Source organism: Caretta caretta, chromosome 13 (assembly GCF_965140235.1).
Source record: "Caretta caretta isolate rCarCar2 chromosome 13, rCarCar1.hap1, whole genome shotgun sequence".
Taxonomy (NCBI): Eukaryota; Metazoa; Chordata; order Testudines; family Cheloniidae; genus Caretta; species Caretta caretta.
In genome coordinates this window covers 28,498,648-28,515,690 of record NC_134218.1, presented here as the reverse complement: position 1 = coordinate 28,515,690, position 17,043 = coordinate 28,498,648, and the positions used below count along the sequence as shown (strand labels likewise).

The 17,043-nt window shown below is 51.2% G+C and overlaps 1 protein-coding gene across 3 annotated transcripts in view; it reads right to left on the bottom strand.

The window, feature by feature from the left end:
- Positions 1-17,043, bottom strand: part of NECAB3 (N-terminal EF-hand calcium binding protein 3) — a 112,723-nt gene that overhangs the window by 83,288 nt on the left and 12,392 nt on the right. For all 3 annotated transcript variants that reach the window (XM_048820278.2, XM_048820277.2, XM_048820279.2), the window contains exon 2: positions 49-73. In XM_048820278.2, coding sequence (XP_048676235.2) covers positions 49-73 — 25 coding nt within the window. The remainder of the gene's footprint in view (positions 1-48; positions 74-17,043) is intronic.

Here is a 17,043-nt window from a genome sequence, read left to right as displayed (position 1 = left end):
ACAGGCAGCTTGGGAACAAGAATAGGATACCGTGTCCTGAGTACTCACCGTTCTTGTCGGCTCGTCGAAAAACCTGAAAAGAAAAACATAGAACGTGTTGTAACAACATTGGGGATAGAGGGTATCGTCTTTTCATTCCTGAGTGAGACAGAAAAGCACCAATCCCTGCTGCAGAGCAAATCAGGACACTCAATTTGCAGACCCCTAATGAGGTGCTAATCTACCCAAATTACTAGGGCTACGGCTACACAGCAGTGGCAAGGGCTGTGGCTCAGGCTAGCCACCTGAGTATGTGCCGGGGGCTGGCCAGGATTGTGGTGGCTAGCTCAAGCCACAGCCCATGCCACTGCAGCCACACTGCTATTTTTAGAACACCAGCTGGAGCAGGGCTAGCATGTGTCTGCCTGCCCACATGGGGAAGCAGCTTCCCTGCTGCTGTGTAGACACATCCTTGGAGTGTTAATTACCACTGTGGGATGGGTTTGCTCAGAGGAGATTTTCCTTTGCAAACTATTCAAGCTGTTTCTCTCCTCCAATCTACAGAGCCCTGAGGATGCCTGTCTATGATTTAGCAAACTCCAGCATGTGCACAGAGCATTTTTTTGTTCCTAGAGAAGTGAGCATGGAGGGATCCAGACTAGAAAGGACCAGATTGCAGCATGTGGCCTGCAACCTGCAACAAGCATGTGACCATGGTTGTTACTTAAAGTCTTCAATGTTTCAGCTCCTTTAAACAAAATAATTACCATGACACCTAGCTCGTATAAAGGGTTTTTCCCCCAGTTGATCTGCAAGTGTTTTACAGAGGAAGTCAGTATCATTGTGCCCATTTTACAGAGAGGGAAACTGGGGCACAGAGCAGTGATTCATCCATGGTAACTCAGCCAGCGGTGGAGCCAGGAATAGAACCCAGGTCTATTGAGGCCCATTCTGGTCCAGTACACTCTCCACCAGGCCACACTTCCTTAAAAAGACAACAGCATTAAGCACTTAGTGCAGCACCTCCCGCATTTCACCCATCAGAAAAATCCCTGAGTAACAGCACTAAGGAAATGGGACTTCCCTTCCCTAGATGATCTTCCTTACCAGCAGCCCGTCCAGCAGCAAAACTCCTCCCCCTCTAGTGAGGGCAGAGCAGTAGCTGATTCTGTGCCCACTACAACATGCATGTAAGAGTCATCCTGGGTATGATGAAGGAGCTGGCTACAGAAAGTCAGTTTTCTGGCTAAAGTAATTCTGGATAATGGGGTAATCTGTTCCTTTGTTTCACATCTGATACAATTTGTACTGATTTCTTTGGAAGCTGATGAAAGAAAATGGATAATACTAGGCAGGAGGTGGAGAAGAAATTATCACTTGCTTTGACCTGCCACCCACACACCTCAAAAGCAGATGAGCTGAGCTACTGTTAAGGGGATCTCCCTCCCCGCTTCATTCCTCTGGTATTGGTTGGTAATCAGTACACACTTGGCTGACTTCAGATGAATAGAGGAGTATCCTGTTCATTTGTAAGTCACGCCAAAGATGCTGCAGCAGTGTTATAATGTGCCGGGCTGTGAGGGCCCAGAGCTGTATTGTGTTTGAGAGGTTATATCTGATCAAAGCTTGTGTGACTTTTAGTCACATTATAATGAAAATGTAAAAAAGGGAAATAACCTTACATTGAGAGGCAGTCACTTCAGAGGCTGTGCGCCTCGGTAACAAAATAGTGTTAGAAGTCCTGCCCAAACGGAACAGACCTATGATCCATTCCATGTGATAGCCCACCTTGGGCCATACACAACAGATCAATGGCCCATTCTGTCAGCTAGCCCACTGTGGGCTATACAGAACAGATCAATGGCCCATTCTATCTGCTGGCCAGCCTTGGGCTACACCAGAGCAGACCAAGAACCCATTCCGTTGGCTATCCCACGTTGGGCCATACCAGAGCAGACCAAGAACCCATCCCGTTGGCTAGCCCACCTTGGGACATACACAACAGATCAATGACTCATTCCATCAGCTAGCCCACCTTGAACCACACCAGACCAGACCAAGGACCCATTCTGTTGGCTATCCCGCCTTGTGCCACACCAGACCAGACCAGACCAGACCAAGAACCCATTCTGTCAGCTATCCCACCTTGGGCCACACCAAGGCAGACCAATGATCTATCGAATCCACTACTCTGTGTCCATCGGTGGTCAGTTCCTGGTGCTCCAGAGGAAGATGTAAAGCCCACATAGCTCCCTCAGGTGGGCAATACCAGCCACGGGGGGAATTGTTTACCACGTGCGATCTAACTAATCATCCCCACCACCACTTCCTGCAGCACAATCCCTGGGTGTCTCCTAGCCCTGCCCTCCTCATCTGATGGAACCCCATTACAAGGGGGCTGCTAGTCTGGAGCTAGTCAAAGACAACTGAAAGTCAAAGGTGGGGAGACTAAAATCTGTAGATTTGTCCTGGAGGTTACTGAAGCCTCACAAAATACTCTCAAGCAAAACAGAGAGCAGGGAGGCAAGGTATAAAAACAGCATGGTAAACTGGTGAAAGGGATTATTCAAACCGAACAGCGATCAGTCTGAAAATGGAAATCCAGCTTCAATGTAGCCAGTAGAAAGAAGCATAAACTAGACTGTAAGTTCCTTGTGGCAGGGAACATCTTTTTATTCAGTGTGTGCACAGACCTAGCACAATGGGGTCCCGGTCGAGGCTGGGCCTGCGAGGTGCTACCACAGTCCAAATAACTAGCGATGGACTGGGGACTTCCGTGGCTTTATGGTAAGTGTGAGTTGGGGGTGTGTGCCCGCAACTGTGTGTGTTGTTCTGGGAGAATTGTGTTGATTTGTGCACAGTCTTGTGTTGTGCTATGAGTTTCGTGCTGATTTGTGCAGGTGCAGATCAGGGGTGTGTGACATGAGGGACGATGTGTTTGTGGTATTGTGTGCTGGTTGTGTTGTGTGGGTGGTTTTGGGGAACTGTGGCAGCTCGCCCATCTGTGCAGTCTCCCAGACAACCAGTGAAGCTGTGGTGTAAGAGCAGTGATGGACTTACCTCTGATACCAGCATGGTCTAGGACTCTTGGCGTGGCAGAGACACATGCCCTGATGTTGCAGGGGTATAATGTGTAAAGTCAAAATGGCTGAGAACTTAAAATTGGACAGTAGCAGGCCACGAAACCCAGGGATGGGGGAACCCGGTGATACGCGGACCGAAAAGAGCTCTCAGCCATGCTGGCAATTGCTACCACCACTTCACGCTGACTCCGACATTCCAGGCTTCGGAGCGACGCACAGTGAGAAGCCCGAATCTCATTGTAGAGACAATAATAATACGGAACAATGGTAGGTGCAAAGTCAAAGGGAAAGCAGGAACCGTGCGAAGAGGGAAGTTGAAATAAGTTTTCAAAAGCACCCAAGCGATTTCACTGCACAAGTCACGTTGAAAATCAGAAGGTCTCCTGCTTCTAGTCACTAAGCTGCTTTTGCAAATCTCACCCTCTGATATAAAAACAAATAGCAAGAGACCCATCAAGTACCTCAGAAACAGGAGGTCTGTGAAAGAATCAGGGGTTTGGCTGGGCCAACATGAGGTGAAAGAAGCAAATAAGGTTGCTTCAGAGTAGATAAATGGTTTCTTTGCCTTGCTTTTTCCCACCCAGGACGTTGGGAGTATTCCTACCCCAGACTACTTGTTTCTGGTAGTTGGTAGAGACAGAGGAGGTGGTGCTGAAAGGAACTGATACACTGAAGAGCAGCATATCCCCAGGAATGGATAGTATCATCCATGAGCTCAGACAGTACACAAGAGTAAGCAGCTGAGTTGCTAACAAAAATGTAGAAACACAGAACAGCAGGACTGACAGGCACCTCGGGAGGTCATCTAGTCCAGCCCCCGGCGCTGAGGCAGGACCAAATAAACTCAGAGCTCCCCTGACAGGTGATTGTCCAACCTGTTCTTAAAAAGCTCCAGTGATGGGGATTCTACAACTTCCCTAGGCAGCCTTAACTATTCTTATAGTTAGAAAGTTCTTCCTATTATCTAACCTAATTCTCCCTTGCTGCAGATTAAGCCCATTACTTCTTGTCCTACTGTCAGTGTACACAGAGAACAATTGATCCCTATCAGCCCTGCAGTTCTGTGTTTCTAGTCCTTTAAAATCGCCCAGGCCACTGGGCAATTGCCCCTTTTGCCCCTATAGAACCTCTTCTCATTGCTTTTTATGTCCCTTACTAGGTATAACTCATTTTGTGCCTTTGCCTTTCTCATTTTGTCCCTGTAAGGGACCAGGGCATGGGCAGTCTGGCCTAGCAGTCAAAGCTGGGCTGAAGTCTTCCCACCAGGGATGGTAGTCGTCAAGCAGGAGCTGGAGGAATCACAAGAACCAGGGACAGAGTCAGGCCAGGATCAGAGTCCAGAGGTAGTACCAGGCTGGAATCTGGAGGCAAAAGTCAGAGTCACAGTCCAGAGATCAGGACACCAAACAAAGTCTGGCATTGCAGCGGGCCAAAGATGCACAGCCATCTTCCTGGGCCAACCCCTGGGATTAAATAGGGCCCTTGGCCAATCAGAGGGCCGCAGGGCACTGTCACTCCGAGTCTCTTGGGCCGTACTTCCTGCAACAGCTACTATCCACACTGCTCCTTAGTCGGACAGCTCCATGGCTTCCTGGTAGCACTGTCGGAACATCAGCGAGCCAGACTTTGAGATGGGGGGGTCTAGTCCCTAGATCATTACAGTCCCTACTTGTGCTATTCCTTTTGTACTCGTCTTTAGCAATTTGTCTATGTTTCTGCTGCCTGTAGGATTTCATTTTTGATTGTTAGGCTCCTGATGCAGCCACAGTGGCCTCTTTCTATTCTTCCTACCTTTCCTTCACACTGGGATGGTTTACTATTGCACCTTCAATATTGTCTCTTTGAGAAACTGCCAGCTCTCCTGAACTCCTTTTTCCCTTAGATTTTCTTTAAGAACATCAAAACAGCCATAATGGGTCAGAACAATGGTTCGTCTACCCCAGTATCCTGTCTTCTGATGGTGGCCAATGCCACTACATGCACTGCTTCATGGCACTGCTTCGTGGCTGGATAGCCATCTGTCTTGGATGGTTTAGATGCATCTTGGCAGGGGGTTGGAGTAGAGGACTCTTGAAGTCCCTTCTAACTCTATTATTCTATGATTCTAGGTGCTTCAGAGGGAATGAACAGATCAGACAATCATTGAGTGATCCATCCCATCATCCATTCCCTGCTTCTGGCAATCAGAGGCTAGGGACATGCATGGGGTTGTGTCCCTGACCATCTCGGCTAATAGCCATTGAAGGAACTGTCCTCCATGAACTTATCTCATTTTTTTAACCCCATTTTAGTTTAGGCTTTCACAACATCCCCTCATAGGCGTCGACTCTGGGGGTGCTCCCAGCCAAGCTCCCGGCCCCGCCCCACCGCCTCAGCTCACTCACCTCCACCTCCATCTCCTCCCAGTGCTTGCCACCGCAAAAAAGCTGTTTCACAGTGTAACAAGCTGTGGGAGGGAGGTGGGAGGAGCGGGAACGTGGCGCACTCAGGGAAGGAGGCAGGGAAGAGGCAGGGATGGGGCGGGGATTTGGGGAAGGAGTCCAATGGGGCACGGAGGGGGCGGGGACTTTGGGGAAGGGGTTGCAATGGGGGCAGGGTAGGGGTGGAGTGGGGGCAGGGCCGGGGGGGCGAGCACCCACCAGCGCCAGGAGAAGTTGGCACCTATGCATCCCCTGGCAAAGAGTTCCACAGGTTAACTGTGTGTTGGGTGAAGTAGTACTTCCTTCTGTTTGTCTTAAGCCTGCTGCTTATTAATTTCATTGAGTGACCCTTGGTTCTTGTGTTACGGGAAGAGGTAAAACACACTTTGTTATTCACATTCTCCATACAATTCATGATTTTATAGACCTCTGTCGTATCCCCCATTAGTCGTCTCTTTTCCAATCTGAAAAGTCCCCGTCTTTTTAATCTCTCTTCATACAAAAGCTGTTCCATATCCTTAGTCATTTTTGTTGCCCTTACCTGGACCTTTTCCAATTCTAATATATCTTTTTAAGATGGGGTGATCAGAACTGCACGCAGCATTCAAGGTGTGGCCGTAACCTGGATTTATATAGTGGCATTATGGGTTTTTTTCTCTTTCATCTCTTTGATTCCCATCCATCAGCTCAACAGCAACGACTGGGCCAAATGAAATCTTTCCACCACTTTCTATCTTGTACCATCTTCACAGTTTCATTCTTGTTTAAATCTTTTGGTTCCATGTCATTCTTCACCAGGTCTATCCAACACATCCTCAGTTTTCCTCTGTTTCTAGTTCCTTGCACTCTGGCATGTATTGCCCCAGATGGTCCATTCCTGACATGTGTCCAAACCATCTCAGCCTCTTTCTTGAATCTTCTGCAGAGTTTGTTACAATTTGCTTTTCCGATGTCTATTATTGGTCTGCGCGACTTCTTGTTAAAACCAGGTACTGTATCAGAAGATTGGAGGCCAGCAAGTATTGTCCCTATGTTCTAAAAGGTCTCTAGGAATGAACCTGGGAACTAGAGGCCAGTTATGAGTAGAAAGTGTGCTGGTCCCTTTTATACCCATCATTATCTCTGTTGTTTGCGTCCGTGCATGAACTAGGCCCTCTGCATCTGAACGCCCAGATTTTGTGGCGGTAACTCAGGTACCAGACAGAACATTTAGACGTCACAAGCCAAATTCTTTGCTGGCATAAATGGGTGAAGAGCTCCCCTGGATGCAGAATTTAGCCCTTTGAAATGTTTTTTTCACTTCTCTACATTCCCCTTCTTTTGGGGCAAGCACTGAGTTACTGTGAGTTTCCTGCTTCCGTATGCATTCCTGCCCTCTATACTAATGTCCCTGTAGGAACCTCTGCAGCTTCTCCCCTAAGAAGCCCTTTGTCCTGTGGCCGGGGAGAGGGATTTTATTATGCTGGTCACACTCCCAAAGCCCTGGCTTTTACCCACTCCTCATCATGCTTCCCCCTTAGTGAGTGTGCAGAGCCTCAGCAGAAGGATGCAGTCTGCAGCAGAACACACACCTCTCCTCCCCATCTTGTGCTGCCTCAGGGATATAAACTAGCCCAGATCCTGCCAGTGTTAGGTAATAGGTACCTGGGGGATACAGGATTTGAGTCAGGCCAGGCTGTGCTGCTCTGTGCTCTCTCAGAACCCATTAGGACTGGCTGGTGCACTTTGGAGCTTTCCAGCCTACCACTCAATAAGGAAACCTGCATTTTCCTCCACTGGGGATTTCTCTGGATTTTAGAGCAAAGCCCCACCCAGGTGGGGGATGGAGGGGCTCTCTCCACTTTGCTTTCTTGCATGTTGATCTTTTCTGATTTTGCATTCATGGTCTCAGGGACAATAGAATCACAAAGGCAACATGCAAATGCAAGGGCCAGTCCCATGTGTCCCTGGGCATGGAACTTGCACTGATGTTCATGGGAGCTCTGGGCACAGATGGCTTGCAGGACTGAGTGCACATTCGGGTGAGCAAAGAAGGCACGACCATGTTCTGCACCTATTGAGTTCCCAGGGTGAAGGCCCCTCCCTCAGCATAAGGGGAGGAGCTACTGAGCCAAGAACTCAAATGACTCTGGGGGACAACAAATGATAAACCAGGGACAGGAGTGAGGTTACAGGTTCAAAATCAGGGATCCTGAGGGGGATACTGAGCAGAGTCTGCAGTGCCCACTGCTCCTCAAAGGTGTCTAGGGAGCCAGCAAATGCAGGGGCGCTGGAATAGTGTGTACAGTGGGGGGACTGAGGGCCATTGAACCAAAGTGTAAACCCTGGATAGGATGGAAACCACTTCAAGCCAGGAGGTGCTGCAGCAGCCCCAGCACCCCTAGTTCCAGCACCTATGAGTGGACGCGGCCCAGAGGAACTCTGCCCGGATACGTGAACCAAGGGAGGAATGGAAATAGTCCCATAGTCACAGAACACCTCCCTGTCCAGCATCCTCCTCCTGGTTTTATAGACGGCCACCTTGGCCAGCACCAGGAGGAGGATGACAAGTGGGGCCACAGATGGAGTAAGCATAGATCAGGAGGTGCAGGGAAAACTGCAACCAGAACCTGAGGAGAAGGGTCTCCCTGACGCCACAGAAGGGGCGTTTGTCAGGGAGGGAGGTGAACCGTGCCAGATACAAGCCCGTGCTCACGGCTTCATGAAGGAGCAGCCAGCTGATATCCCCGGTGGGCCATGGGACCAGGGCGGAATACAGACTGACCCACCAGGGTTCCTCACCCTCCACAGGTGGTAGAAGGTCCCACCACTTGGTGTCCTGGCCAGATACAAGGGTGAGGAAACGGAACGTGTGGTGCACAAAGGTGTACATCTGTTCCCCAGGCGCGATTCAGAAACGAGCTGGCTGCATGACTGCGTGCAAGTAATGCAAGGGGAATCAGGGGGGCTCGCGGCAAGGGGCCTATAACAAGTTCTGGAGGGCCAGGGGTGGGCAGGGAGCACCCTCCTGCAGGACCCACTCAAGGTAGGCCCAAGAGGTGGGCGGTAAGGCTGCCCTCACCTCCTGGAGTAGGTGCCAGGGAGTATGAGGGGTGGCGAGCCCCGTGCACTTACAGAGCACCAGGGGATCCACCCAGTCCCCCAAAACGTAGTCCAGAAGGTCTCCAATTCGGGTGGTTCCTGCCAGGACCACCCTCCGGCACACCGAGGGGGACTCCGCCACCTGCACACCGAGCTGGGGGTTGTGTATCAGGGGCTCTGCGAGGAGATCTGCCCCCTCAGCAGTCATCATGGACCTTGTCGCCGAGACCAGCTTCCAGGTCCAGAGGAGGTCCTGGTAGAAGACCAGCAGCTCAGAGAGGTCTCACAGAAGACCCCCCGGATGAAGAAAAAAGAGCTGCCCATCATATCGGAGCCCTCGGAGGCGGCAGAGGAAGGCGTATGCCAACGTACTCCATGCGGGACTATCTGCAAATAAAGTAGTCTCTGCAGGGCCTGGAGACGGAAGACATGGACCTGGCTGCAAAGGCTGAGCAGGCCCTGTCCCCGCTCCTCCATGGGAAGACTCGAAACCCTTGCAGAGACCCAGTGCAGTCCTGGCCCAAAGAACTCCAGAGCTAACCTCTGAAGCCAGGCCAGGATCCCCGGGGCTGGGCTCAAGGTGTTAAGCCAGTGCCAGAGCATGGGCAGAACCAGCTGGTTGAGCACCAGCACCCTCCCACCTTGTTCTGCAGGCACACCAGCTGGGCAGCGTAGGTGCCTGGATTGGGGGGTGAAGGCACACCTACGTGCTGCAGTGACTCTGCAGGGGGCCCCTTTCCCCGAGTTAGTCCCACATCTATGCCTCAGGAGAGGGCCTAAGGGTGCTATGCTGCAGGAGGTCCCGTCATGCCGATGGCACAGAATGGCCACTCGAAACTTGTGTTGTTAATGCAGCATGGTGGCTCTTGTCACAGAAGTGGGGTGTGGGCTGCCGTGTCCCGGGCACGGTCCAGTGTAGGTAATCACAGTCTGCCTGTGTTAAACTCCCCCTGTCATTTGACTTGGACACAATATTTTTTTTGCCTTCCAAGCTTAGCCTGCTCGGCTATGTTGCTTTTTTATGTAAAACATATACCACACTCCAGCCCAGGGGAGCTGCAATGCAGTGAGTGGCAAAGCAATCTCAATCAGGTTCCCCGGAGAGCCTTTGACATGGATGATAGAACTGTGAGTAACAATTCATTCCTATTTTAAATCAGATGCACTGGGCAGGTGAAGTGAGCTCTCGCTCCAAACCAAACTGAAAGCTACAAACTGATCAGCATCAGCCTGAAAACGAGTTTCATTTAAGACCAAATACAACAGAAAAACCCTCTGAACGTCCGCAGTGCCGGCTTGTACAGCCCCCCAAACCTTCCAGTTAGTCTCCAGCCACAGACACAAGCACTCGGCTGTATGTGATGGAACCAGGCCTACTAAAGTGTCACGTCCAGAGTCTGCACTGGCTTCCAGCTCAACTGCTGTGGGCCGAGGGATCGTTCCGCTTGTTCCCTCCAGGTCTCTGGGCCCGTGGGGATGCACCTGCTGTTGGTTGTGTTCTGCAGTGCCCTCTGCAGTGAGGGCAGATGAGGTACAGCCTCTTTCACTGTACAGGCTGGTGAGAGTTGAATTACCTGGAAGCAATGTTGTCTAGTGGCTAGAGCACCAGCCTTGCACTCAGGATAGCTGGGTTCTCCTCCCAGCTCTGCTGCTGGGTCACCTTGAGCAAATCACATCCCTTTGTAATGTCTCAGTTTCCCAATCTATAAAATGGCAATGATGGCATTACGCTCCTTTGCAGAGCACTTTGAGATCGTCTGAAGGAAAGTGCTACTATTCTGAGCAGTAAGAATAGTACTGTTTTAATGAATCTTCCAATTATTATTTATTAGTAATAGTCAATATGTACCTTGTGATAGAGCCCAAAATACCCAGGTGGGATCAGGGCCCCATTGTGCTGGGTGCTGCACACCCAGAGGACTAAGTCAGTTCCTACCCCGGAGGGCCCAGGATCTAGAGGATGTGAGAGTCTGGGGGCAGCATGCAGGACATTCTCATCGCGGGGGGGGGGGGGGGGTCGCTGAGGTCAGAAATTCAGACCAGCTGGTCGAGCAATGGCTAAATCTGCCGCTTTCGGCCCTTTCCTCGCCATCCCCCAGCTCAGAGCTATTTTGCAGCCATGCCGATGTCTGTGATTAAGGAATGAGCAAAAAGCTTTGGCACATCTCCCGGAGTTCACTGTGCTCATTCCTGTGTGCTAGGAAAGCCAGAACTACAGGAGACTTTCCCTGCACGACTTGCGTTACTGAAGCTGAGCTGCGTGAGAGTCAATAAAAGGGAGGTTTTTAATGCTGGGAGTCATGGATTGAAGGGGGTCCAAGAGGACGGCACAAATGCAGCTAACAAACTTCACAGCCACGTTTGATCTTTTCAAAGCGTCTCCTCTTTTCGGGCTAACACCTCTGATCCATCTGCTCTGGGGAGCTCTCGGTTTGGCCTCAGCCGCTCTGAGGTGCATAGCCGGGGGGTGGAACGTTGGCCACTGTGGATCCTGTCCACATGCAGCGATTAAAGAGGGGTGCGGGGACTTGTGGCCCACAACCCATTTCCCTCCCTGAGTAAATGTTTGGGCTTTATTTATGGCGGTCACAAAGGACACAACAGAAGCCTGTTCTCTGGAGTCAAAGCAAACTCTCCCCTGGATGCCAAAGCCGCAGAGTGGGAGCGGTCTGCACCCAGCCACTGCTGTATCTTGCATTTGCAGCTTCCATTCTGCTGAGCTCAGCACATGGAGTTATTACACACACATACACGTACGTACGTTTAATTACACATGCATTTCAGGAGCAAGGATCTGTGCCTTCCCACGCCAGCTATCTTAACCCATTTGTGCTAATCAACGAGCATTACCAGGCATGTCTCTGAGCATTAGCTCCTCACTCAGGCCCTTTCTTGGTTGAGATGCCAGTGGTTTGCCACTGCTGGTACAGCACTGAGCAGAATGGGGAAATTTACCCCTGTGCAGGGGAACAGTAGAACATGGACCATGCCCCATTTAACCCTCCTGCACTCCCAGCCCCCTCCCATTCCCACCTTCTCCCTGAGCTCCCCACCCAGCCCCAAACATCCCCAGCCTCTCCCTGAGCTCCCTGCCCAGCCCCCCACATTCCCAGGCTCTTCCTGAGCTCCTCTCCCAGCCCCCCAGATTCCCATCCTCTCCCTGAGCTCCCCACCCAGCCCCCCACATTGACAGCCTCTTCCAAAGCTCCCCATCCAGCCCCCCACATTCCCAGCCTCTCCCAGAGCTCCCCACCCAGCCCCCAAATCCTGGCCTCCCCCAGAGTGCATCCTGCAATCCAGGCTGCTCCGCATGCTCCCTGCCTACCCCACCCCAAATCCCATCCTCTCCCAGACCGCCCCTGAAATCCCAGCATCATGTGGAAGAAGCTGTGAGGGAGGCTCGTCTGCTGTGGGCCAAGGGATCGTTCTGCTTGTTCCCTCCAGGTCCCAATGGGGATGCACCCCTGGGCCAGGCGTTCAGACTGCTCTAACCACCGTCAGTACCGGATCCAGCTTTACACCCGTCCACTGCCTCTCCCACACCACTTCCAGCTTGTGCTCTCCTCAACCCTCTTCCTCCGCACAAAGGGGAACAAAGTGGCTCTTTAAAAGCCCTGTTCCCCCACCTGCCCCTTGCCTCCCCCCACTGCTCTCCACCCCCTACAGGGAGAGCTCCCACAAGACTCCAGGGGAGCCCTCCACGCCCCCCAGGGAAGCACTCAGCTCTCCCTTTGTGGTGGTCCAGTGGTTTACCTCACCTGTTGTCCAGTGCACACCTCACAGGGGAGTTAACCCGTGAGCTCTGGGCACAGGTTGCTTTCCTGGGGGGTGGGAAACTCCGGCTCAAACCCCTGCTCTGGCACGGACCCGCAATGGATTCTTTCAATTCACTGAACATGCAAAACAAATTTCAGAACTGGATTCGCCCCAAACCAAATTTGGTTTTTACAAAACTGCCGCCAATCCCAAAAATCAGTGATTGGCCCAGTGCTCGTGATGCTGCTCGGCAAGTGCGAGCCATCACTGCCACAGGACAGCTTCCTGCCATGAGAACCTGGCAAAGGCCCTTCCTGCCATGAGAACCTGGCAGCATCTGCCCCACATCAGCTGGTTTTTCCGGCTCTCATTTCTCTCTTGCTGATTTTTTTTAATGCTGAACTCCCTCCTCCACCTCTTTCCCATGGGTGCACCTGAGTAACTGCCAAGACAACTGTACCCAGTCTGGTGGCATCACCTAGCAAACTGCTGGCATCACCATACCAGTTGCTCTTTGTCCTTTGTATTCACAGCCTGCTGCCCTCTTATTAAACAGACATTGGCTTGGCAACTGCCTTCTCTTCTGGTTTGCATCCCTTTAGGGAGTGAGACTAGGCTAGGAGCCTGACTGTGTGCAAAGAGCCAGGGCTCGCAGAGATGCATCCTGATCACACTGCAGACTGTTCTGTGTCTACAGCCCTTTGATATGAGAAGGATCCTCATGGGAAAAAAGCCTTAGAATGGAACAGGCATCAAATAGAGAAGCCTTTCTATAGACATTTCTCTAGAAGCCTGTGAAATGGCCCTAAAACCCTACAGAACTCAGTAGAGAATGAAATCCTCTCCATGGGTCTCTATTAACCACCCCGTAGAATTCCAGAGCAGGGGTAGATGTCTCTCCTCAATTCTGTAGGGTGATGCAGAATAGCTATAGAAAATTGAAAACTTTCTCCAGGTGGTTTGATTCGTCCTCCAGAAGGGGAATGGGGCCTACTGGTTACTTGAGAGGACTGGGTGCTAGGACTCCTGGGCTCTGCAACTGACTCACTGTGAGATCCAGACCAAGTCACCTCATCTTTCTGTGGTTCCGTTTCTCTGTCTGTCAAACACAACTGGTAAACCCTATGTACAGCACCTCCCAGGGTGCTACAGTGAGGTTTGCAGGGTGCCTGGAGACACTCCCAGTGTACAAGAGCTGTATGTGCAAAGTCTTATTAACTAGAGCTAGATCTGAGCCCTAACAAGCTCTAAGCAGGAAGGCTGGTCTTGTGGTTAGGATACCAGCCTACAACTTAGTTCAATTCCTGGTTGTGCTACTGACCCTCTCTGTGTTCTTGGGCTCGTCACTTAATCACTCTGTGCCTCAGTTTCCCCATTCTGTAAAGTAAGGATGTACTTCCCTATCACAGGAAGGCCGTGATGATAAACTCATTCATGTTTGTGGGGTGCTCGGACCCTGTGGCGAGGGAGATACAAGAGTCCCCAGACAGATAACTGCACCTGAACTTAGGGGAAGGTCAAGTCCAGATCCAAATGCTCTAACTGATCCATCACTCTACAACGAGTCAAACCTCCCCCAGGGATCCAAGCACCGCAAGACTTGATCTGTCTGGTTCAGGCCCATCTCTTTTATTAACCCTGTTCTCAGCACCTATTTTATTATATGTATATGTATCAGTTCTCTTTCACCTTTCAGCCACTAACCAGACCAGTTTCCCATCACCACCACCACGGACCCTGGAACTCACCCCAGTGCCTCCTGTGCCTAGGAAGCCTTGAAATGCGATCTAAGTGATGCATGTTTGTTGTGCAGACCCTGAACATTGGGGTGAAAGTCACTTTGGAAGCAGGGAGGCTCTCCCATAGTCTTGCTGTTGTATTTACAATGATCCTGCCCTGCTCAGAACAGCTGCCAGGAGTTAGGGGAGGAAGGAAGGAGTTTGCCTTTGGTGGAGCTACAGGTCTCCTCCTTTGTACAGCAGATTTTGAATTCACATCACGCCAGAAACCATCTATGAGTTTAGGGCTAATCTGTGACTAACTGAGTCCCTAGAGAGCCCTGAGCAGGATTCAGAGCTCAGAGGCAAGTGCCTATTTCCAATCTCCATATACTCCACGGGTATAAAATGGCACAGCTCCATTAAAGTCAATGGAGCAATGCCAATCTACACCAGCTGCGAATACAGCCCCTCCCTTTAAATCCATCCATCGGTGCTAACCTGGGGAATGATACAACAACAGGCGGACGAACCTCTTTTGCCTGTTTCCCCTTCTTTACCACTTCCCAAAAAGAAAAATCAAGCAACAGCTTAAGAACCTCCGGAGACAGCGATCCCGAGGCCTCTCGGGATGTTACATGGGGCCTGTGCTTGCTAGGCATTCAACCCATGTATTGGTCAATAAAAACAATCAAATGCTGTCTCTCCTCGTTACCTGTCTGACAGCTGATAATTCTGTTAGAGTGCAGGCTGGGTGTGAGAAACAAACCCAGCCCCCCATGTGAAGCATGAGGCCTTCCTTGCTGTGAGCCACTGCAGGGATGAAATCCGACAGGTGAAATGATAACCTGCCATCCTATCGCAGCTAGATTCCTTGAGAACAAAGCACACTAATAATAGGAACCCTAATTAGTGCTGTCTTGATGTCTTCAAATGGCCTAGAGAATGGCAATCGCAATCCTCTACACGCAGCCCAAATTAGCCCCTGGCTAGGCAGTTAGCAAGTGCGTTTTTTCCATTTTGTAAGATTCTATTTTAAGTGCTGTGGGCGGGACGGGGTTGTTAAAGGAAGTTACTTTTTTAAATTAAATTCCTGAAGCTGGTATATTTTTCCCCTTTAAAAATAATTGTTTGGTTTGAATACTCAGCCTTTTTCACCAGTAGGGGCCTAATCCTGCTGCCTTTCCTCATGCAAGGTGGTGCCCTCACTTCATGTATGGGTGAGAGAGGCTCACCTGAGTAAGACTTGCAGGACTGGGCCCTAGCTGAGACCGAGTGAAAGACCTGGTGCTATGGGAGCGGCACTTCGTTTGCAGGGCTGGTAATAACCTCAGCTCCTGGACTCTGAGTAATGTCACATATGACACACAACACGGTGGGAAGCACGACTTGGCTGCTGTTTGCCCGACTGTAGAACGGGTATAAGAGGTCATGTGACATGTCAAAGGTCACACAGCGCGTCAGGGGAAGAGCCCCAACACCCTGACCTATCGCATGGCTGTACTAACCCGATGGCTCACCATAGTGGCTCTGGATCAATGTTTCCCATCATCAGTCTGTTATGTCCCAGCCAGAGGCAGATTAAGGGTTCGTGAGGCCCTGGGCCAGAGCAAGTGGGGACCCCCTCCCAATTCCTTCCACCTGCAGTTCTGCCCCCGTTCCGCCCCTTCTGCCTGTGGCCCCACCCACAACCCCACCCCATTCTTCCCATTCCCCCGTGGCCCCGCCTGTTCCATCCACGGTCTGCCCCATTGCACCCCCCCTCCCCCACTGTAGCCCCCACAACCCATTTGCTCCTTTCTCTCCCCCGCCCCTGCGGCCCTAAGACTGGAGAAGCTCTGTGCCCCAACCATGGCCCTGGGCCCACGGCGGGGAGTGAGAGCTCCCCGAGGCCATGACAGGGAGTCAGAACTCATCCAGTCCCCTGCACCTGGGATCCGTGTGCTGGGGTTTGCCCCGCCTACCCGTGATTGAAAATTACAATCCCCAAAGCAGCTCCCCATTCTGAGACCTCCCTGTGTGCTTCATTGACTCTCTCCCCAGACACTTTAATTCTCCTGTGTTTAACCCAAAGCACACAATCATCCACAACGTGACCCCTATTCATTTGGGGGAGAGCCCCAGCCTGCTCTTCCTCCTTCCCTCTTTGTACGGCCCAGGTGCTTTCCCTTAAGCCTAAGTGAGCAGCAGGTAATCAGTCACAGGTGCACTGGACCCCTGCCCCCTCTTAAAGGGGCCCATCATCCTGTAATAGGACCATGTATTTTAAGAGATAGTCTCCCTTAGATGCTTTTGCTGCTGCCTTCACTCAAAGCAGGTAATGCCGAGTCTCCCTCCAGAGCCGCTATCTGGTACTTTTCACCGCCAGCCACAGCCCCGGTTCCTGCGTTGAGAAGCTGTCAATTGAATAGACTAAAGATGCTGAAGGGGAGAGAGCAAGTGCTGAAGCAACAGCCATTTCTTTGTTAAGCTCCCTATGAATTTATTCAGTGCCTTGGGAGCTCCTCCGCTGCCACAGGGCGAGATCACATCCTCAGCTCCTGGACTCTCAGGCGTGATCCCTCCAGGGAATGAAAAGAGGAACTCACATTTCTGCAAGGCAACATCCCAGAGTCTGACAAAGAGCCAGAGAGCGAGACTGAGAAGCACAGAAAGGAAAATCTCTGACTTAATCATAACAACAGAGAGGTCAGGGCCGATTCTGGCGGAGTGGGTGGAAGATAAGCCAGCCTTAACAATCCAGGTTTAGATCCGATGGACAATGAACAGAGGGGCAGGGAGAGAACAAGGAAAGGATTTCAAGGAAAGGAGCAGCCTTGGCATAACTTTGGTACAGTGGCTGAGGAGCACAGCTCTACCCACCCCATGGGGCCTGGGCTCATTAGTTTGTCTTCTGGTTGTAAAGCGGGCCTGGGAGAGCACCAGGCAGGCACTACAATGATTTTCTCTGAAGGGTCAGGAAAGTGACTAAACTGGCACCATCTTGCTCAAGTGAACTGCTCCCCA